At 43.4% G+C, this 23,771-nt stretch overlaps 1 protein-coding gene across 1 annotated transcript in view; it reads left to right on the top strand.

The window, feature by feature from the left end:
• The window catches only part of MAP1B (microtubule associated protein 1B), an 81,283-nt gene that overhangs the window by 47,577 nt on the left and 9,935 nt on the right, over positions 1–23,771 (top strand). The window contains exons 3-5 of the mRNA XM_075726349.1: positions 9,990–10,072; positions 14,066–14,206; positions 18,551–23,694. Of these exons, the coding sequence (XP_075582464.1) occupies positions 9,990–10,072; positions 14,066–14,206; positions 18,551–23,694 (5,368 nt within the window). The remainder of the gene's footprint in view (positions 1–9,989; positions 10,073–14,065; positions 14,207–18,550; positions 23,695–23,771) is intronic.

Here is a 23,771-nt window from a genome sequence, read left to right as displayed (position 1 = left end):
CATTTCTCATAACTTAGGGACATTGCATGGCCCTCTGGTAAACACCCATCACCCTTCCCTCTGTTTTTGCCCAGATATTAAACTGCTCTTCTCTCTGTTGGTTTTTTTTTTTTTTTTCCTCTCTCTTCTCTCTATAATTACAGGAGATCATTTCTTGGAGTAGGGTCATAAAGATGCACACACCTGTCTGCAAAGCATAATTTCAGCTGTGCCAGTTCAGATTTATGTCCTTTGCTTGCCATCCTCTCACTGAAATTACAGTGCTGCCAAATAGTGGTGGACAAGACGTCTGGGATTTGAGCTTTATCCACCATGTGGATTGTAGATGACACAGGTCAATGAAAGAACAGATATGGTAGAGTTCAGAGACAGCCAAACCTGACTACAGCAACAATTAGGCATCAAATGAGAAAGCAAAGACTGCTGCCAGGGACCCACTGTCTCTACAGCAACTGGTCAGGATATTGGGTAGTTCCCCCAGAAATACGAAACCTTAAGTATTGGGAATAATTGTTTATTGTAGGATGGATAAGGAATGTTTGGTTTCCTAATCAAAGAATTATTCCAATAATTAAAGACAGTTATTTACTCCAAGAAGAGGCTTGTCTTTTTCCTGTTGGTAGCAAATTTTAATGCTCGATAGCAATTGCTTGCAGCCGAACTTATTGAACAGATTGGTGTTATTGACTGACTGCTGGATATATTCTTCCTTAAGCAAAGTCAAGGGTGAACCCATTTAAGAGGAGCAGTGGGTTCCACTACTGTTGCAAGTTCAGTACATAAACAGGAGGTGTATTCTTGTTCTCTTTGACTCTGATTTTATTGAGGTCTTCAGCAATCTCTGTTTTAAATTTCACTCCTGTCCAGAGTCTCAGTGAAATTGATAATGAAATCCCTAGGGTATTTGGTTCAGTTTTTGTGGCATATCCCCTTTTTTGGGAGATGAACCTATTTCAGTAGGCATTAAAAATATAATATATAAACTATTATTGTTATTGTGCTTCAGACTGATTTGCTTCAACTTCTTTTTCAGAGTACTTTCTGTAGTACCACTGTGTTCAGAAGAGATTTTGAATGCTTTAGCAGTCCTTCATAGAGCCCTGAAATAGTAAAACATGAAGAATTTATGTGAAAAATACTGTTTCTGAAGGTGGGGAATGACAGTTGAGGGTAATAATTTCCCCCTGACAGTAACAGATGGGAGTGAAAGGTGTTTGCTTCCACTTGACAAATGGCTGTATTTTGGCAGCAAATTAGATGTCACACAAAGTTGGCAAATAGTGCAAGAAATCAGTATTTAGTGTGAGAAGTTGATACAATTAGTCTGTTGATCAACAGGGTATGTGAAAAAATGGTTTAATGCCTTGAATTTACTTCAGGAGATTTCAGTGGGAGTAGGTCGCAGAGCCATGGAGTCCTCTGTGATCACTTACAGTTCTTGCGGCAGCTCCTAACATAGCTCAGTTCATAAGTCTGCAAGTATTAGAGATTAAAGTTTGAGGCAGAAGATATGAATCCAGCTATGAATATTAGTGCAAAAAGGTCAGCTTGCTTTCCCCAACTGCTGTTCAAGAGTCCTGAGCAAGGATTGATGGACTGGGTTCGTGTACAGTAACTGGAGGCTGAATCTTGCAGTTACCGTTCAGGCTGCATCATCATCTTCTGCCTAGCCTTCTACTTTCAGGGCTCTGTTATTACCTGGAAGTATATACCCAAATGAGATCTAACAGATAAGGACTTACCCAAGAACTAAAATGAAATTAAATGCAACTAGCCTTATTTCACTAAATAAATGTCAGCTTAAAAATCCTAAAATACAATATGCTGCAGGACATTGCCTCACAGGACTTGTAGTTTATAATTGTTGCAAGTCAGGTGTAAGTAGGAAAAATGTTTAACTATCACCAGGTTGCAGCTGAACCGTATGAAACTTGAATGCGAATTCCATTTATGCAGGGAAAGGAAGAAGATAAAACAGTCATTTATGCTTCCTGCAGAGTCACAACACAGTTCAGTATTGCAGCAGATCAGATGCAAGAAAGATTAACCTAACTTTGCAGAGACAACGCATAATTCTCTATAAAACTCATAACATTAGATATGAATCTGCAATAACCATTGTGTTCAGAGCAAGCAGATTTAAATAACTACAAGGAAAACAGTCACATTTTGCAGTCAGTGTCACTCTTCCAAATCTTTGTCACCATCAGAGGGCTCAGCAATGTTAGTAGAGCTGACTTTTTGTTCACAGCTGTCACACCAACTCAGCATCCTAGCAGGTATGGATTTTATTTTCACCGAGAAATGTGTAAAGTACTCGGATATTTGTACATATATAAGAGTTCTTGCTGGAAAAAATGACTATACCTTCTTTGCACCCAGCTTAAATTTAAGAAGTCATTGGACTGAATTGAGCCCTGGAGGCAGTGAATCTATCTTCTCTGATGTAAATGGAGTTATGCCTGTGTTAGGCACTCCCGATCATCTCAGCTAGTTAGAAGACTGACTGATTAGCCTCTGTAGCCCCTGGCGACACCTGCAGGGCTTTCAGAGTGTGCCTGGAAGGAGTTTTCTTAAGTTCTGCTCTCATAGTCCAGTGCCTGGACCTTATACAGCCATTTCTCCATCAAGTCTGCAAATCATTTTCTTCTTACTTGCAGAAACAGAACTCTGGATTTTTACAACATCAGAATTTGCTTTGACAACTCTGTAAAACCCACTGCCTTGATTAATGCTGTGCACTTGCCTATTTCTCCAGCTTGCAATTTAGGTCAGCAGGAAACTTAACATGCTCTGGTGGCCCTGTCTCAATGGAGAAGGTGAAGATGAAGTGCTCTGTAACATTTTTGCAAGATTTCTTCCGAGAATTGATAATCTGCTATAAAGGGGGATTTTGGTCCTTTCTCCTTGGTCTGGAATCATTGTTGCAAGATAGTGCCTCCAGGTTGACAGTGGGGAGGTTTGAGGGCTGGTCACAATTACAGCATTATTTGGCAATGTATGCCAATGGATTTTTGTGTTGAAAATGAGGAAAAATAGATTTATTCAGTTAGTATAAGAAATAGCAACCATCAGATGACCAGTCATCCAGAACTCTGAATACTCTGTTGATAACATAGAACAACCATGCTGAACACAAAATTGACAAATTTGAAGTCCCCACTAGAAAAAGGTGAAACAATGAGCAGTTTGAAGTTATTTAAAATGTATGGGTTATTACATTACTGTTGGCTAGGCAAAAAGCTCCTTTTTTCCAAAGGAATTTATTGTTTTAAATATATCATGTCCAAGGGATATGATAACCTTCCAATAACCTTCATTAGGCTTGGTAAATCTGAAACAGATGTACCTGAGACGATTCTTGAACATCAGTTATTGCTTTCCAGCATAGTGTCTGACAAACTCCAATGCTGTCTTTCCGAGTCTTAGCAGCTCAAAGACCGTGGTCCATCTGACCTCTTGTTCAGTGGTGAAGACCTTTGTTGTGTTCCTCAGGCTATTTATTACTTCTGGTTTTGCTAAAAGCATATTTTCTTCTACCAAATTAATTAAATGTAAAAGAGTGTCATTTGCCCATGCCTTGACCTTTAGTGCTTCGACACATAGAAACAGAGTGTAAAACCTCTCCTTTCTTCCCCCACCTCACCTCCAAGCCCCCTGTATACTCAAATATATTAAATCCTTAGCTGGTAATATTTTTCAGTCATCCAGCTCTTGCTTACCATGAATGTAAAAGCAGCGAGGACTAAAGCTTTTAAGATGCTACTATGTGTGGATATCAATAAACAGGGTATTTTCCTGAGTAGGAATTAAAATACACGAAGCCTTTCCTGCCATCTATACCCAGAAATATCAAGGAAAAAGTTTGCTGCTTCTCAAATGCAGTGTTGCCCCGTTGGAAAAATATCTTTTCCTCAGTGATTGTATTACTCTTTTAAAGACATCTTCTCAGAGTTGAAGAAAGAACTGAAGAAAGATGTTTTATGGTTCATTTTGGAACATTTTTCTCCCTTCAATGTCCAGAAATTCTTATACAAGACAGGGGCAGCTTGGGAGGGAGGAGGGGGGAGGGCTGGGCATTGGAGCTACTTGCAGGTGTACAGCACTGAAGGTTTCCAGCTGCATAGAGTTCACTGCTTAGCCATGGCTTGTCGGAAGTTTCATTAGCAAGCTGTGCCATCTGCTAATGCCAGCCGGCACAATGACTAGTGTAACAATGGCATTCATGTCTTCTGACAGAGAAATGATACTTCAGAGTTCTTTACAATGAAAAAGAAAAGATGTTTAAAGTTGCCAAAAGGTTGTGTTTGAATGCCAGCTCAGGTGTCAAACAGCCATCATCTTGAGGGAGAAGGTATTATCCCTTCACCCTTTCTGCCAAGAATCACCACAGGAAAGATTTGCCTGCTTCCTCTGTGTTTATTTTGTGTGGGAATGGCACTGATGGGGAGCGAGTGAGTGCTGGTGTCCATCTGGGGTAGCAGGAAGCACTGATAGAAACCTTTCTGTTGAGTAGCTCATTGCCTACAGCATACAACCCCATGGGCTAGTGTTGCACAGGCAAGCCTGGTAAAAAGAATTGTGTCAATAGTGATCCTTGATTAAATACGACTTGAAGAAGGGCTTGCTTTCTTTCCCTTGCCATTCATTTACATTTATGTTTGCACAAAATTTACATAATCACTGTTAAAAGTGGGCCCCATGATCATGCTGCTTGATTGGCCTGAAAAGATTGACTGTCTAAGTTAGAAATCTGTTCAGTCACTTCTCTAGGAAATGTTACTGACACCTTTGCTATCTCCATAATGCTACATCAAAAGTCATTGATATTTGGCCAAGCAGGGGAGCAATAGGATCCTATGGCCATAGGAACTGGGATGATATATGTGGAAATCACCCTTTAAGCAATTGTCACATGCTGTTTACTTCTTTGTTCTGGTTCCAAATCAAACAGCTGCCATATTCATACCTGATTTGAAGCTTTACTTAATAAAATCAAGGATGAGCAGATACTTAGATTTATTCCAAATACAATTAATATTTATTTCTGAAAGTGTTATTATTATAAGCAGGTAAAATCTATGCACCCAGCCACTTCTGTGCAACCTGGGAGTTTCTTCCTTTCTTCCTCTGACACATCACAGAAATGTTCTGTCAAATGTGTAGAGATGGGTTGCAAAAATCCAGTAGAGTTAATTTAAAGCAACCTCAGATCTTCTACACAAGTCTCCAATTCTCCCACTCCGGCTGTAGTTTAGTAAGTCACAGTCTCTTGCCGGCTTGTGAAATGCTGTTGCTGTCTTCTGCTCTCACAGTTTGAGTTTGACAAAACTGTTCGTGTGGGAGACTTTCCTTCATTCAAGCTGAGCATCTCAGGGTATCAACCTGGGCAGTAAGCCTGTGTTGCTCTTACAAATTTGTAAATAGTTTCAATAAAAGATGTATTTTTTTATTTCTCAAGCAGTGACACAGGACCAAGTTATTGATATCAGGAAGTAGCTGCAAACTTCCCAAGTTTTACATGTGATGGGAGCCCTTGTAGTGACTCACACCCTACCAGTGCTGGGTCCCCGCCCCGTATGATAAGCAGTAACATATATTGATGCCAAGGAGTTGAAGAGGGAGGCAGTCACACATGCAGCTCTGAACAGGCACCATGTACATGGTGCAGACTCTACGCTGGCCTCTGGAAATCGGTCTCAAGGTGCATGAAACCATGCAACCACTGGAGCTGGGTGTCTGGCCCACGGGAGCATAGGATGTAAGTAATTGGTGCTTGTCAGCAGGAGTTGTGACTCCTCAGGTCAAATCCCTCCCAGCTACACAAATATGTGACTTGGAGCAGCTTCAGTGAAATCCAAAGTGGGTGCTTTGAGTCAGGTAGACACTATGCATCTTTGTCTAACTTCGCATGTGGCTAATTGCATTTCTTTTCTACCTGTGCTTAATGTGTTAATGTCTAACCATGTACGAGGCTTAGTCTGGCCTGAAGCAGTGTTTGCTCTGTGTCAGCAACTATTAAGCGAGAAATTTTTATGGCAACTGAAGGGTGATGATTTCTTTTGTTTCCTTACCAATGGTAAAGACTAGATTCAGTAAACACTGCCTAATCTCTTAATTGGAGGGAAATCTGCAGAATGACTACAATATCAGATCACAGAGCATCTTCTGAAGGAGTCTGTGGTAACAGACTGGATGTTTTATGGAACATAGCCTTATATATGCGTTCCTGTTAGGCAAGGAAGCAGAGCTAGGAAAATAAATTTAATTACAAAGGGCAATGCCAGAAATGGATGCTGCAGAGGGACACCTGCCCTCCTCCCCTTTTGTAATATATAGTCTGTCTCTTTCTTTCAAGGAAATACAGCAAAAAGAACGTGTGTTAAGAAAACTAGGTTTATTTAAACGCATTAGATTATTATCCACGAGTCTCTAGGCGCTGTCATGCACAAGAGACTAAACTACAGCCCTGTCTCACATTCTGGGACCATTTTTTTTTTTTTTCCTTCTCAGCCACTTTCTAACATTTGATTATAAGCTTTTATGCTCATAAACGCAGGACTTCCCCAGAGCAAAAGCAAAAGCTGCAGCATAAGAATATTGCGAGCTCGGTGGGCGTGGCGGAGGAGGGCAGGAGGGGCGCGGGCAGGAGGGGCGCAGGCAGGAGGAGGGCAAGAGGGGCGCAGGCAGGAGGAGGGCAGGAGGGGCGCAGGCAGGAGGAGGGCAGGAGGGGCGCAGGCAGGAGGAGGGCAGGAGGGGCGCAGGGAGGAGGAAGGCAGGAGGGGCGCAGGCAGGAGGAGGGCAGGAGGGGCGCAGGCAGGAGGAGGGCAGGAGGGGCGCAGGCAGGAGGAGGGCAGGAGGGGCGCAGGCAGGAGGAGGGCAGGAGGGGCGCAGGGAGGAGGAGGGCAGGAGGGGCGCAGGCAGGAGGAGGGCAGGAGGGGCGCAGGCAGGAGGAGGGCAAGAGGGGCGCAGGCAGGAGGAGGGCAGGAGGGGCGCAGGCAGGAGGAGGGCAGGAGGGGCGCAGGGAGGAGGAAGGCAGGAGGGGCGCAGGCAGGAGGAGGGCAGGAGGGGCGCAGGGAGGAGGAAGGCAGGAGGGGCGCAGGGAGGAGGAAGGCAGGAGGGGCGCAGGCAGGAGGAGGGCAGGAGGGGCGCAGGCAGGAGGAAGGCAGGAGGGGCGCAGGCAGGAGGAGGGCAGGAGGGGCGCAGGCAGGAGGAAGGCAGGAGGGGCGCAGGCAGGAGGAGGGCAGGAGGGGCGCAGGCAGGAGGAGGGCAGGAGGGGCGCAGGCAGGAGGAGGGCAGGAGGGGCGCAGGCAGGAGGAGGGCAGGAGGGGCGCAGGCAGGAGGAGGGCAGGAGGGGCGCAGGCAGGAGGAGGGCAGGAGGGGCGCAGGCAGGAGGGCAGGAGGGGCGCAGGCAGGAGGAGGGCAGGAGGGGCGCAGGCAGGAGGAGGGCAGGAGGGGCGCAGGCAGGAGGAAGGCAGGAGGGGCGCAGGCAGGAGGAGGGCAGGAGGGGCGCAGGCAGGAGGAGGGCAGGAGGGGCGCAGGCAGGAGGAGGGCAGGAGGGGCGCAGGCAGGAGGAGGGCAAGAGGGGCGCAGGCAGGAGGAGGGCAGGAGGGGCGCAGGCAGGAGGAGGGCAGGAGGGGCGCAGGCAGGAGGAGGGCAGGAGGGGCGCAGGCAGGAGGAGGGCAGGAGGGGCGCAGGCAGGAGGAGGGCAGGAGGGGCGCAGGCAGGAGGAGGGCAGGATGGGCGCAGGCAGGAGGAGGGCAGGAGGGGCGCAGGCAGGAGGAGGGCAGGAGGGGCGCAGGGAGGAGGAAGGCAGGAGGGGCGCAGGCAGGAGGAGGGCAGGAGGGGCGCAGGGAGGAGGAAGGCAGGAGGGGCGCAGGCAGGAGGAGGGCAGGAGGGGCGCAGGCAGGAGGAGGGCAGGAGGGGCGCAGGCAGGAGGAGGGCAGGAGGGGCGCAGGCAGGAGGAGGGGAAGAGGGGCGCAGGCAGGAGGAGGGCAGGAGGGGCGCAGGCAGGAGGAGGGCAGGAGGGGCGCAGGCAGGGCGCGCTGCCGGGGGGCGGGGGCCTGCCCGGGGAAGGTGCGAGGGCAGCAGCGAGCCTGCCCCGGGGCGCGGGCGGTGTGGGAAAGGCTGGCAGCCCACCCTCCCAGGCTGCCCCCGCCCCGACGGCGGCTCTCAGGAATGCGGAGCTCCTTTCAGCCTGGCCCTTCTCGGCCTCTTTATTTTACGTCTCTTTACAGGGGAGTTTTTCTAAGTTGGCAAATAGGTGGCTTGTTCTGTGTCCCTCGTACTTCCTTTTAAGCGCAATTATTTTAATTGATTAATATCGCACCGAGCGGTTCGCTTGGAAGGCACGGCTCTCCCGGTTTTTTTGGACTAATTACCAGCCTGGATTTCTGAATGACAATACAGCTGCTAATTAATCTCTCTGCAGTTCTCACAGAAAGAGACCCTGATAAGAGCTTGCCAATTAACATAAGAAAAAAAAATGTCAGGAGTCCTGTTGTGTTTTTCTGGCATCCACTCCCAGTCAGATGAATATCACTATTAAATACAGAGACAGACTAACTACTAAGCATGAAAGCCAGTGGGCTGCGAGGCTGCTCCAAACTTGCCCAGACGTTATTAATTCAGGAGCTAGCTGTTATTTGTATGCCCATTCACTCTTGTGCATAACATTGATTGCTATGGTTTTTGTAAGCAGGAGGAAGATGAAGCAGGGCAGCGCGGCAAGTGTCTGAGCATCCCCATAGGGAATTCAGCTGGCTGAATATGAGCCAGAGGTGTGCCCAGGTGGCCAAGAAGACCAATAGCATCCTGGCTTGTATCAGAAATAGTGTGGCCAGCAGGAGCAGGGAAGTGATTGTCCCCAGTTGTCAAGCATTGGAACAGGCTGCCCAGGGAAGTGGTTGAGTCCCCATAGAATCATAGAATCATAGAATGCTTTGGGTTGGAAGGGACCTTGAGAGATCATCGAGCCCAACCCCTCTGCAGTAAGCAGGGATTGAACCTGTGAACTTGGTGTCCCTGGAGGTATTTAAAAGATGTAAAGATGTGGACCTTAGGGACATGGTTTAATGGTGGACTCTGCAGTGCTGGGTTAATTGTTTGACTTGATGATCTTAAAGGTCTTTTCCAACCTAAATGATTCTGTGATTCTATGAATTTCTTGCAGTGTCCCAATGTTAATCAACATTAGCAGAAGCATGAAAGGGGAGTTTTGGCAGGGTGGGTCCCTGCTTCCACCTGGTTCATCTGGTGTGGCTGGGGACCTGCGGTCTGCATTGGGTGCTGCCTGGCTCAGCAGTGCTCCCATGGTGTGTGACAGGGAGCATGTGAGTGCCATGCAGGACGGTGCTGGTGGTGGTGGGCAATGGGGACACCCCTGGGCTCCTTCACTTGTCTCACAAGTTGTGTTCATTAGCCGTGGTGGGCAGCGCCGGTGTACAGTCCAAGTATTCACTTTGCTTCTTGCAGGGGAACTTTGCAGCCCATGCTGACTTTCCTGCTGCTGTGTCTAAGCAGCTAATAGTTCCTGGAAAAGCTCATTTAAAACCACCTGGGCATCTTACAGGACTGTGTAATCTCAGTTGTGTAATCTCAGTGGTGCAGATACATCCATGAAAATACAGGGCCAGATGCTCAGCTGGTGATGGTTAGCAGTCCCTGATCCACACTAGCTCTGTGAGACTGAGGTGAGCTACAGGGACTCTTCTGGCCAGGGAGAAGGGACAGGACCTGGTGCTGTTGCCAGTTTGTTTTCATTATATTGAATTTTCTGGGGCGGTGTTTCTGTCCTACAGGAGCATGTGCTGTGGGTGTTTCTGAAGAGATGAGCAGCACAGCAGTTGCTGTGGCCAGTGTGTGCTGCTCTGGGTGACCAGAGAGCTGTCACACAGCAGGATGTACAACAAGCTCATAGCAAGTGCGGTTTAAACCACGCTGGTTGAATTTAATTTCTTTTCTTTTTTTTTTTCTGTCTGTGCTTGCAGGCCAGAAGATTCTTCACCACAGAAGTGATGTCTTAGAAACTGTAGTCCTGATCAATCCCTCAGATGAAGCAGTTAGTACTGAGGTAAGTCAGAAATACTTCACTGGATGTGTCATAAAAGATCCTTTAAGTGAACAGGATGAGAGCAGTGAAACACATGTAGTTGAGATGATTCTTCAATATCAGTTACTGCCTTCCAGCACAGTGACTGACAAACCCCAATACTGTCTTTCAGAGTATTAGCAGACTAAAAGCAGCTCCTAACTGTGGATGAAAGGACATGTTAGGAGCAAATATTATGAAAAACATCAGCCATCCCTTGATAGTCTCCCTGGTAAAATATCAGAGGCATAGGACAGAAACACACCTCTGATCCCAGCACTCCTTTTCTTATAATGCACCAAATTCCCTTCTTGATGAAGCGGGGGCAGCTGTGGTGAAACTGCATCTGCTTTTCTTCTGCTCCTCCATTGTTTGGTAGCTCTGGATGCCTATTTTACACATGAAAAAAGTGCCTGAAGGTTCCCTGAGACAAATCTAGGTCTTTGAGAAGAATTACCAGCTATGTGGTGGTGACTCTAGATCTGTCTTGAAGGATGTGACGTGATCAATTGACTCTGGAGAGTGCCCCAGAAGAGGACTGCCAGTTCCTCATGAACTCATTACAGTAGGGTCAAAGAACTGAGTGTGTAGCTCGAAGATAAAATTGACAGATTTAGCTAGACAAATTTAGCTAGTGAGACTGAAGGTTGAAAAAATAGGGATAATTGTACTGCTAGCCTGTGCTGGGAAGCACTGACATAGTACCATTTCTGTTGGGAAATGAAGTGGGTGTCACTTAAAAATCTATTTTGTTACGAACCTTAAGTGACATTAAACACAGATAGGAGGAAGGACTCCAAAACAAATGAAATTTCTGAAGTTATGAAAGTTTAAATAAGTAAGTGACCTTAGTTAATGGCAGCTCATTCACTAAAAAACTATGCGTGAAAATCCCTTACAAGGCATTAGAGGCAGTTGGTAAGGAGCAAGGGGGTTAGCTGCATAGCAGCTCTTAATACACTCAGACATTCAGAGTAAAAAGCTATAAAGTGTGTGTGTGTGTGGAGCGGGGGGAAGAGCCGGAGGAACTGCCAAAAGTAGGGAAATGCCATTTCTGTTGCTATTGTTCATCATACCTTTGATGGATGACCACATGGAAGAACATGGTCTGAGGCCTGTTAATGACTTCTGAACCCTGGCTTTGCTCCTTTGGCTCTGGAAGATGTTTGGCTAGGTTACTGTTAATTTCCTCTCCCTAGACTGTGGGAGGCAATCTTTTCTTCACTTTCATACTGCCAAACTGGTCACAGCCAGAAGTTACAGGCTGAGATTTACCCTGGCTAGCTAAGCAAGAATCTGACTGGACCCAAGCCAGAAAAAGACAGTAAGAAATAGGCGGGAGAATTAAATCAGAGGTTCGGATAGACGTACTCTGCCCATTATGGCGAATAGAAAACTTAGTTTCATATAACAAGAGATTTCCAGGTTGCTTCTGGGGAAAAAGTAATATACCATAGAGCTCTGATTACACCAGAAGAGGAACTTGAATCTTTCCATTCAGGAAAAACAAAAGAAAATTATGTTAAAAGAAATCCCTGCTAATCTGGCTGGTAATAGCCATACCGGTCGTAGTCTGAGCATGGTTCTGCCCAAAGCTCCTGTCATGTTCTGTCAAATGCCAAAATACCTCCCAGAAGGGAGAGGCCCAAAGAGAGAGAGACTAGTTTCCCAAAGAAAACAGGTTTCTGAAACCCCCATGAACAGTTACTTCCTTCTTAAGAAGACCCCACTCCGTTGCTTTAATGCTCCCGTGACTGTACCGTAAGTCTGGGAGACCACTGATCTGCTGATGCTCCTGTCTCAGTTTGCACCCCATCTTTACCTCCATTTTGACTGAGGCTACATCTTGCTGTTCACTTCCTTCAAAAAAATCGGGATTTCAACCAAGGGTAAAGCTGAACAGAATCATCACCTTGCAGTATTTCTTCTGAAATGGAGATGAATGGTCCTGAAATCAGGAGACAAATTTCTGGCAGTCCTTTGGGAAGCCTTGGTTATATCCAGACACAGAATTTATGTGTCTCTTGAAGGTCTTCCACGTGTATCATACATTATGCTCTGTAATCTGCAAGCATTATTTACTTTTTTTCTTGCCATAGTTTGCTAGCTCTGCAGAATGTATTTCATCATCAATTAATAAAATAGGTTGAAGGGGAATTATGTGACAGTCACATATCAGTGATTCACAAGTCATGAAATAATTTTGCTGTTGGAAAACCTGGTGAGTTTACACAGAAGTTGGCAGACTGCCCAGCACTGCTACCAGCAACAAAAGAAAACATAGTAGAGGAAGCCAGTTCTTTTATGGTTTTAATACAGCTAAAACAGACAAGATTTGAGCAACACACATCAGAGACCTGGCTGCACTTATCTATATTTTTGTCTGAAATAGAAATAGATACACTCAATCCAGCAAGGATATTGCTAAATTTATAATTATTTAGTGCAATTAGTGACAGACCAGCATTAGTCCTGCATTTAATTAAAGGAACTTTCTGCTGCTCAGCATCAGGGTCACTTATTTAATAAAATAACAGTGACAATGTGGTAGAGTTGGGGTCTTCTTTCAGACGCATACTCTTCAGTGCCTCTTTTCTACTTGTACTGAAAACATGAGTTGTTCAGTGCTGAGCTTTCCTGGCTCAGCCTCCCTGGCGTGAGCAGGAATTATTTAGAACAACTGATTGCTTAACAATCAATATAAAAATTTAAAAGAATAGCTTGCTAGGAGAGCTGAGGTGATTATATCATCTCCATGGAGATGGAGCTTGGATGCAATATCATGTGGAGTTGTTCCAGATGGACTCTGCTCATTTAGTTTAATACGTGGACAGCCTTGTTCTAGAATCACTATTCTGGTTTAACTTAATTCCTCCTTAAACAGAGGAATTAGTGCACTCGAAATTCATACATTATCATAGGTTGAATTGATTTTTTCAGTGTTGGACAAGACTTTTGAAGTATTTGCAAAAACTTTACTCAACAGTACAGAATCTTACATAGATTTTTTTTTAGTTTTGTTCTTAAATTTAAGTTGAATTCAGCCAAGAGAAGTATGCTGAATATATGGATTTCTCTTAGCATGCAAGTAAATCTCCCCCTGGGGGGAAACAGGAATTATTAGTTGCTGTAGTGAGGGTCAAGTAAAGTAATGAGCATCTACTTTAAAATAGTTAAGAGTTATTTAAAAATGCAGAAGAAGTTATTTCTCAGTAGCAAGCTCATTTGTGCTTTCAGGCATCCACTTAATTTACTACTGTATATTGAAAAAGGTCTTGGGTTGGCACACTTTAAAAACTTACACTGTTCATAGTTCACAGTGATATCATGAGATGTAAATGGTGCATGTGGCTGTATCGGAGTGCTTGAAGTTCAAGTTTATGGTGAAGCAGAATTGTCCCTTAACTTTATAGATGATTCAGGTTACAACTGAAAGACAGTCTAAACATGACACTTTTATGGGTGATTTGTGGCTGTTATTTCAGTGACATTTTTGCAACTGAATGGCAAATAATGCTGTACTCTGGGAAAAGAAGAGCAGCCTTCCAAAAACTGAGTCTGACACATGCAGTTGTCCCTCATTAGCACATGAGACAGAGTTGGCCAAGGCTGTTCTGATACAGTGCTATTAAAATTTACCAAGAGTTATGCAAGGAATATGTTTGTTTGTTGAAAATATTATTTTTTCATTCATATTTTATTCTGTTTTCCTCCTTTCTCTTTTTTTCCATGTCATTAGTTTGGTTTATTCATCAGACCTTCTTTCTAATTGCTTCTGTCCCTCCTTTTTTCCCTTTTGCACCTTTCTCATTGTCTTTTGTAGACAGCAATACAACTCACTAATGTTTTGACAGTCCTGGGAGACTCTGGTGCAAAATATGTTTTAAATTAGGAGAAATAACCTGTATGTTCTCAGCAGAATATAGGAACACATGGTAACTCCCATTATTGATACATTTCTCTCCTTCATTCCAGGTGCGCTTAATGATCACAGATGCTGCAAGACACAAGCTCCTTGTACTAACTGGACAGTGTTTTGAAAACACAGGAGAACTCATTCTTCAATCAGGGTCCTTCTCCTTCCAGAACTTCATTGAGATCTTCACGGATCAAGAGGTGTGTTCAGAAAAGTGTCTTCCCTACCTTGTCATGTGATGGCAGAGGTTTCTAGAAGACTAAAAACAGCCCTCTGTGTTGTTAGAGTTAGCATCAGCAGCCTGATGTTGATGCTCTTTACTCTTCATTATAGGCTTTCTTTCAAAACATTTATTTAATTTACTTTAGATTTTATGTCAATTGCTTAACAAAATAATTACATCTTAATTTGCGGGATTAAATTGTAACTTCCAGAAACAGAAAATCAAGGGAACTTTTGACAGTAGAAGGAGATAGTGCTGTATTTAAAATACACAGGTTGTTTATCTAAGGTGCACATACAAAGCAGTCAAATTGAACTTGACATCAGGTTCTTGCCTGGTGGCAGCTAAGTAATAGGTGACATTAAATAAGACAGAGTCTATCTGTTGGAACAGCTGTAGTTTTTTGCACCACCTACCTGCTTGGCTTCTTTATAGTAGTGTTTAAAGTTTGACCAGCAAAATCTGTAAATCTTGTGATTTTTATGTACCAAAAAGATAAGTATGAAGTATACCAGTATTTAATGCCATTTGTTTCATGACTTGTTATTTTGCTGTCTTGCTTAATGTACTGTGTCTGAAAGCTCCCATAGGGCAGGAACCCACAGTAAACAAGCTGTCATACTTAATTTGGCTGCTGTGTAAAGTATATATTTAAGGAAACTATATGGCTGCATCCCTAGGAATTTAGTTTCCAAAGCTAAACAGGAGCATGTCAGTGGAATGAGATTTGAAAGATCAACACTGAAAAAGCAAAGTTTGTATGAGCTCCAGCATGACCTTATTGTATCCATTTGATCCTATTCTCAAAGCCTCTTTGTCCAGCATATGGTTGTGGGGTTGGGGAAAGAGCTGGATTCCTGCTCTCTGAAACACCAGTGACACCTAAAACTCACTGGCAGTTCGCTAAGTTACTTTTCTATGAAATTGCAAACCCAAGCTCCTTGCATCTCTGGCTAATTAGCAACACATAATTACTTTATGACTACATGCAAAACTAGGGGCAAATCCTACCACTACCATCAGGAAGTGAAATTGTTGGCTGGAAAGCGGAGGGGTGGTGATTGGCCGTGAGTTACAGCTGCTGAGGGATTGCCGCAGTGGTGGGTGTGCAGAGCATACTCCCGTGGGCTGTGAGTAAGGCTCACTTGGCTCGTGTCTGCAGCTGGCAGCAGGCTCAGCCGCCAGCTGGCATGGCTTTTTGAAAGTGTTTGCTTCCAGCTTATTGTTTCTGAAGCCTTGGTCTCTCACTGCTCCTACAAGATTTCACAAAAAGCAAAAAAAGATTGCATTTGCCATACTGCAGTCTGTGTATGCAATGTTTTTTTAAAGCGTCCCATTACCATGAAATTTTTAGAGCTCTACAAATTGGAAAAAAGGTTAGAAAAAAGGGCTAGAAAAAACTGGTTAGTGGTTTTCTAAGTGGTGATCAGAAGAAAGAATTCCTGTGCTGTCCTGACACTGGTGGACTTGGCAGTGTTATGTTTACAGTTGGATTCAATGATCTTAAGGATCTTTTCCAACCTAAATGATGCTATGATTCTATAAGCATGTAAGGTTCGATGAGTACTGTGTAGAGCTGGTGTTTCTGGCGTCTGCCCATTTTTACTTCATTGGACCAAACTTCAACTATGGTCAAGGAATGTGCTTACAAAGAAGTAAATACCCTTTGGGGGATGCTCTTACGAAATCTAACTCAGATATCGATCTCTAGCCTGCAGAACTCCCCACAGGCAAAGCCTAAAAGTGGTGTTTTCAACTTCTCCCACGCTAGAAGATTGAACATGTCCTATTCCACTGCCTCTGCAACAACAGCTAGCAGGGAAAAACCTTTCTTTTTACCTTTGTGGTCCAGGGTATGAAACAATCTTGTGTTTTCTCTGAGTAGCCAACTTGCTGTTTGCCTTCACCAGCTGTGACACCTTTAAAACTTGAGGATTCCTCAACAGATGTCTCTCAGTGCTTGAAAAGATGATCAGGTTCACAGACACATTTCTTTGCTCCCAGAGTGACTTTGAATCCACAGAAGTGACTTTGAATCCAGAGAAGAGGAGTGGTTACATCTCTCTCTTATCAGATAACATAAGTAGTGGAACTGTCAATATCCTTGAGTTACCATTTGAAATGCAAATCCATTGAGGCCTTTTCTGGGGCATTCCTGAACTTGCTGTTCCTAACAGATATGATCTATGTCTGGAATAATTTTTGTCCAGTTTCTCATTGGCTTGTGCTACCAGTGGCTTAACGCTGTCTGCATTATGCATGCCAACTTTTAGGAGCAAAGAAAGTCATAATTTAGGAGTATGAAGCAGAAATTCAGATATGATATAATATAAACTGGAGAGGACTAACCCCAAACCTTGGCTCAGTATGTTCATTAACGCAGTGTATTACCATATGATTTTTTTATCTAGCCAGAAAATTGGCCCTACATGAGAAACAGTCTGTACTCATGTTATCTCCTTATGTGTGCAACAGACTTAGATTTATTCATCCAGAGGAAGTAATCTTTTACTGCTTTTGTCTCTCCCTAATAACGTGTTTTCAACCCTGATCAGAGACACAGCATAAGGAGTACACTTGAGATCCTAAATCCATTTCAGTCCTGTGGTCTGTGCTTCCCCTCTTTTCTTATTTCTGCAATAAACAACAGGAATGGTTCTCTTGTTTTCCTTATCTTTCATCCTTTTCAGCCTTTTCTCCTTTTCTTTTGTTTTGCTTTGTGTTTTTGCTTTGCTTCTTTTCAGACAAAGCCATGTCTGACATATGGGTAAGATTTATTTATACTCCTGTCAAATGGTTTGGATAATAAGTAACTATCCTAGGCTAACAAAGGGATGTAGAAAATACTTATTTTCTGCTTTATTTAGGTATTGGTTGGATTATTTTTCTTTGGATAACAGCCACTGCATCTTTGTTGAGTTTTATTTTTGGTAAATGCTGGAAATAAATTATGTAACGCAAAGAAAGGAAGTGAGACATACACAGAGAGGCCCAAAGAGATCTAATGCAGTCAAACATCATTAATTTTTTATATATTCATTTCTTCTGCTGATTCAGCTTGTGGTCCAAGACTTTCAAATTACTCAGCTGTAGCTTAATCTATATCATCTTTACAAAAACTGTTCTTACAGCTTGAATGGACAACTGAGTCTCTGCAAAGAAGGTTGTGGTATTGTGCATGATGATGTGGTGGCATATTTTGCACTGACATTTTATGTCTGAATTACTTCTTTAAAGAAGAACTTTACATAATTTGGTGGTCTCTGTTAACAGCAAATAAAACATTTAACCTAATTGTCAGTTAAAAAAAACCTCAAATTAAAGTATCTGTGGAACTGGGAGAAGGTATAAGTCATATGTTTTCATGTTTGTTTGTCTACTAATCTGGGACCATCAAATATTGTCTTTTAGTTCAGACGGGAACAGAGCAACAGCTCTTCATACTATGGCATAGAACTTCTTGTTTTCTGTGCCTTTATTTCAGCAGCTGGTTTTGGTACTATCATGTTATCAAATTCTGTCAAAATTAATGGAGTTATTCTAGATTTCTATGTTTGTGGTCCATGAGTTTAAAATCAAAATAATGACAAGAGAGTTTTTATCCCTAACACTTTTGTTATGGCTCTTTCTTTAGCCCTGTATCTCATAGTCTCAGAAATATAAAACTTGTAGCTGTTCGCATTTCTGAAGCAATAACTCATTTCTTAGAGTTCTGAAAAATTCTCCTGCAGTCAGTCCTGCTAATCTGGGAGCAGCGCTGTCTTTTCAGGAGCCAGCCTGCAGAAAGAACTGTGGTAACAATGGTGTGGTGGAATATATCCCATGAGAGAAGCGGTGAGGAAGGTGGCTGCCCCTGGGAGGATGCTGGCCTCTTCTGGGTTGCAGTTACTCTCTCCGTGTAAGAGGATGTGCTTTGTAACTTAGATATTTGGCTGGCTCTTCTGGATGGACTGGGGCAGCAGGGAGACTCATGAGCCAATTGTAGAGATAGTGGCAGCTCTGGAAGCATTAGCCTCATAGTCCGCATACCTTTTCAATATAAATCTCCATCCTCCTATAAGGGGTGAAGGAGGGAAGGGGGAACCTCGGGGTACTGCTGTTCCTTGGGCAATAGGGACCAGGAATAAGGTCCTTCTTAGTATTTTAAAAAATGCGGTAGTAATCTAATTGTGGTAACAGATCTAGGATGGGTACTCACCAGTGCAGAAACAAATGAAAAAGGTTTTATCAATCTGATCTGGAATTATTATGTTCTGGCATTAATTGTCATTAAAAAATGAATTTACATGTGTCTTCTTGTGCTTTTGTTTTACAACCCTAGATTGGTGAATTATTGAGCACCACACACCCTGCCAACAAAGCCAGCCTAACTCTTTTCTGCCCTGAGGAAGGGGACTGGAAGAATTCCAACCTTGATAGACACAACCTTCAAGATTTTATTAACATTAAACTCAACTCAGCTTCCATATTGCCTGAAATGGAAGGACTCTCTGAATTCACAGAGTATCTGTCAGAATCAGTAGAAGTGCCATCCCCTTTTGACATTTTGGAACCTCCAACTTCAGGAGGCTTCTTGAAACTCTCCAAACCCTGCTGTTACATTTTCCCAGGGGGAAGAGGGGACTCTGCATTGTTTGCAGTGAATGGATTCAACATGCTTATCAATGGAGGATCTGAAAGAAAATCTTGCTTTTGGAAACTTATCCGGCACTTGGACAGGGTAGATTCCATTCTGCTCACTCACATCGGAGATGACAACCTGCCAGGAATCAATAGCATGCTTCAGCGAAAGATAGCCGAACTAGAAGAGGAACAGTCCCAAGGGTCTACTACCAACAGTGACTGGATGAAAAATCTGATCTCACCTGATTTGGGAGTTGTATTCCTTAATGTACCTGAGAACCTGAAGAACCTGGATCCTAACTTTAGAGTAAAAAGGAGTGTAGAAGAAGCTTGTTTTACTCTCCAGTATTTAAATAGATTGTCTATGAAACCAGAACCTCTTTTCAGAAATATGGGAAATACCATTGACCCTATCATTTTATTTCAGAAAATGGGAGTTGGCAAACTTGAGATGTATGTGCTTAATCCTGTCAAAAATAGCAAAGAGATGCAATATTTTATGCAGCAGTGGAGTGGTACCAACAAAGATAAAGCTGAATTACTGCTACCAAATGGCCAAGAACTAGACATTCCGTTATCCTACTTCACCTCTGTCTCATCCCTGATTGTGTGGCATCCAGCTAATCCTGCAGAAAAAATAATCCGAGTTCTGTTTCCTGGAAACAGCACACAATATAATATTCTAGAGGGACTAGAAAAACTCAAACACTTAGACTTCCTTAAACAACCAATGGTTACACAAAAAGACCTAACTGGGAACATTGCTAGTCCAGCTGTGAAACAAGCAAAGTTGAAACAACGAACAGACAGCAAGGAGAGTCTCAAGCCTGCTGCAAAGACACCACCAAGCAAGCCTGTCAGAAAAGAATCTAAAGAAGAAACACCAGAGCCTGCAAAGCCTAGTCTGGCACCAGAAAAGCCTCAGAAGTTGGAAAGCAAAGAAAAAGTTCCAGTTAAAAAAGAAAAACCAGCAAAAGTGGAGACCAAACCTATAGCAGTGGAAAAAGAGATAATCAGTAAAGAAGAACAATTAGTAAAATCTGAAACTCCTGAAAAACAAACTACAGATGTAAAACCAAAAGTGTCAAAGGAGAAGCCAGTGAAAAAGGAAGTCAAAGCAAAACCTGAAGAGAAGAAAGAGGAAAAAGAAAAACCAAAGAAAGAGGTTTCTAAAAAAGAAGAAAAAACACCCATCAAAAAAGACGAAAAACCCAAAAAAGAAGAGATCAAGAAAGAAGTTAAAAAAGAGGTGAAAAAGGAAGAGAAGAAGGAAACTAAGAAGGAAGTAAAGAAAGAAACTCCACCAAAGGAAGCTAAAAAAGAAGCTAAAAAAGAAGAGAAGAAGGAAATTAAGAAGGAAGAAAAAGAAGCCAAAAAGGACATCAAAAAGGTTCCTAAAGAAACAAAGAAGACAGTTACTCCTTCAGCTGAAGCCAAAAAGCCAGCAGCAAAGCCTAAACCACAAAAGAAGGAGGAACCTGCTAAAAAAGAAGCAGTACCTGCTGGAAAGCCAAAGGAAAAAGGAAAAGTTAAGACTGTGAAGAAGGAGATCAAAGTCAGTGGAGCACAAGCTGCTCTTGCAGTAGTTGGAGCTGCTGCCACAACTGCAGCAGCTGCAGAAATTACAGCCAGTGGAAAGGAACTTGAAGCAGAGAGATCCCTTATGTCTTCACCAGAGGATTTAACAAAGGATTTTGAGGAATTAAAAGCTGAAGAAGTTGAAACAATAAAAGAAACAAAACCTCAAGTTCCACTTATAGAGGGTGAACTGAAACTCACTGGCACAGTACAAAAAGAGGCCTTTGAAGTACAAAAAGAAAAATTAGACAATGAAGGACCTGCTGAGTCCTCTGATGAAGGCATAACTACCACAGAGGCTGAGGGTGAGTGTGAACAGACACCTGAAGAATTGGAACCTGTGGAAAAGCACAGGGTTGATGACAATGAAAAGTTTGAAGATGAGGGAACTGGCTTGGAAGAATCATCAGAAGCAGGAGATTATGAGGAAAAGGCAGAGACAGAAGAAGCTGAAGAACAAGGTGAAGATGAAGAAGAAAAGACACCACTGGATACCACAAAACCATATATAGAGGAACCCAGAAAAATTGAAGAGACTGCAGAAGAAATAATGGCTGAAGCAGATGCTAACATTAAAGATGAAAAGTATATTGAAAAGGCAGATTATGAGGCATCAGATGAACGGGCTGAGGAAGACAGGGAAGAAGCAATAGAAAAGGCAGAAACTGAAGAGACTGAAGAAGATGAGGAAGACAAAGCAGAAGACATCAGAGATGAAGAAGAAACTGAAAAAATAGAAGCTGAAGAAGATTACGTGATGGCTGTGGTAGACAAAGCTGCAGAAGCTGGTGAAGTTGAAGATAAATATGGCCTACTCATAATTACACCAACAAAACGCTCAGAGCCTCAGTCTCCAGCAGTTGAACCAGCCTCTTCTATCCATGATGAGACATTACCCGGTGGCTCAGAAAGTGAAGCCACTGTTTCTGATGAAGAAAATAGAGAAGATCAACCTGAGGAATTCACTGCTACTTCAGGTTACACACAGTCTACCATTGAAATATCCAGTGAACCAACTCCAATGGATGGAATGTCGACACCCCGGGATGTCATGAGTGATGAAACTAACAATGAGGAAAGCGAGTCACCCTCTCAGGAGTATGTGAACATTACCAAGTATGAGACATCACTGTACTCTCAAGAGTTTGGCAGACCTAAACTTTCTCCACTTCCGGATGCTTTTAATGGATTATCTGAAGGTTCCAAAACAGAGGCCACAGAAGGGAAAGACTATAATGCCTCAGCTTCCACCATCTCACCACCTTCTTCGTTAGAGGAAGACAAATTCTGCAAATCTGCATTCCAAGATATATACCGGCAAAAAGAAAGTGAAATCCAAGCCACTGCCAAATTAGAAATCAAAGAACCCTATCAAGAAGATGTTGGTGGAAAACGTAGTCCAGCCAAGAGTCCAGCTGACAGTTTGTCCCCTCCATCACCTGTTGCCAAAACACCACTGAGTGAACGTAGTGTGAACTTTTCGCTCACTCCCAATGAGATCAAGGTCTCACCTGAGCCTGTCCCCATTGCTACATTGCCTGATGTACATCAAGATGTTGCTGAAGAGCACTGTGCAAGCCCTGAAGATAAAACGTTAGAAGTGGCATCTCCCTCACAGTCTGCTGCTGGTAGTGCTGGCCACACACCTTATTATCAGTCTCCCACTGATGAAAAGTCCAGCCAGCTTCCCTCTGAAACCAGTGAAAAGTCAACAGAAGCTCCTGTTAGCTTTGAATTCAGTGAAGTCAAAGATGAGTCTGCAAAACCCAGAATAAGCCCTATGGATGAGCCTGTGCCAGATTCAGAATCTCCTATTGAAAAGGTTCTCTCACCTCTACGCAGTCCACCACTGCTAGGTTCAGAGACCACTTATGATACATTTTTGAGTGCTGATTTAAAGTCTCCCACCAGAGATTATGAAAGTCCTTCTGAAGGGAAATCTGAAAAAGAAAAATCACCTGTTCAGATGAGCCCAGCTTCTGAAGCCAGCTCTGTGGGCCTTTTCCAAGAAAAACAAGATGAAAAAAGCATGGAGTTTATGGTAATTAAGGAAACCTTCAGCCTAGAAAGGAAAACAGAGGATACAGAACCCAGCAGCTCCCAGTCTTCACTGGTCTTGGATGAGCGGAAGTTAGGAGGTGATCTCTCACCTACTCAAATAGATATCAGTCAGTTCGGTTCTTTAAAAGAAGATACCAAAATGTCAATTTCTGAAGGCACTGTTTCTGACAAGTCTGCAACGCCTGTTGATGAGGTTGTAGCAGAAGACACCTATTCCCATATAGAAGGAGTAGCTTCTGTCTCTACGGCATCTGTTGCTACTAGTTCATTTCCAGAACCAACTACTGATGATGTATCTCCTTCTTTGCATGCTGAGGTTGGATCTCCCCACTCTACTGAAGTTGATGATTCCCTTTCAGTGTCAGTTGTACAAACACCAACAACTTTTCAGGAAACAGAAATGTCTCCGTCTAAGGAAGAGTGCCCAAGGCCCATGTCAATTTCTCCACCAGATTTCTCACCTAAAACCGCAAAATCAAGAACACCAGTGCATGATCACAGATCTCCTGAGCAGTCAACTATGTCCGTAGAATTCGGTCAGGAGTCCCCTGAGCAGTCTTTAGCAATGGACTTCAGTAGGCAATCTCCAGAATATCCTACTGTAGGCACTAGTATACACCATATATCTGAAAATGGACCAACAGAAGTGGATTATAGCCCTTCAGATATACAGGAACCTACTTTTGCACGGAAGATTTCCCCTGTGGAGCAGCCATCTTACTCTCAGGAGAAAGATATTTCAGAAATTATTTCAGTTTCTCAAATTGAAGCTTCATCCTCAACTTCATCATCTCATACACCTTCCCAGGTAACTTCACCACTGCCAGAGGAGACTTTTTCAGGTGCTCTTCCACCCGGAGATATGTCACTACATTCTTCTTTTACCTCAGAAAAGGTGCAGAGCCTAGGAGAAAAGCTGTCACCGAAGTCTGACCTATCTCCATTAACTCCAAGGGAATCTTCTCCTCTGTACTCTCCTAGTTTCCCAGATTCACCTCCTGCAATCACAGAAGCAGTGTCAGCTAGTCACACACCATCATTGTCACTGCAGATGTCCTCTGTCAAAGCATTTGGTTACCAGGAACCCCTAACAAAGCCCAGTCCAGAACCTTTACTCAGCCCAGAAAAAGATGATTCAGAGAAAAGCAGCAGGTCACCAGAAGAACTTAGTTATTCTTATGAGGCCACAGAGAAAACTACTAGGTCGCCAGGGGATACTAGCTTCTCCTATGAGGCAGTTGGAAAATCTACTGGATCACCTCAGGCCATGGATTATTCCT

Source organism: Pelecanus crispus, chromosome Z (assembly GCF_030463565.1).
Source record: "Pelecanus crispus isolate bPelCri1 chromosome Z, bPelCri1.pri, whole genome shotgun sequence".
Classification (NCBI taxonomy): Eukaryota; Metazoa; Chordata; class Aves; order Pelecaniformes; family Pelecanidae; genus Pelecanus; species Pelecanus crispus.
This window is presented reverse-complemented; position numbering and strand designations above follow the sequence as displayed.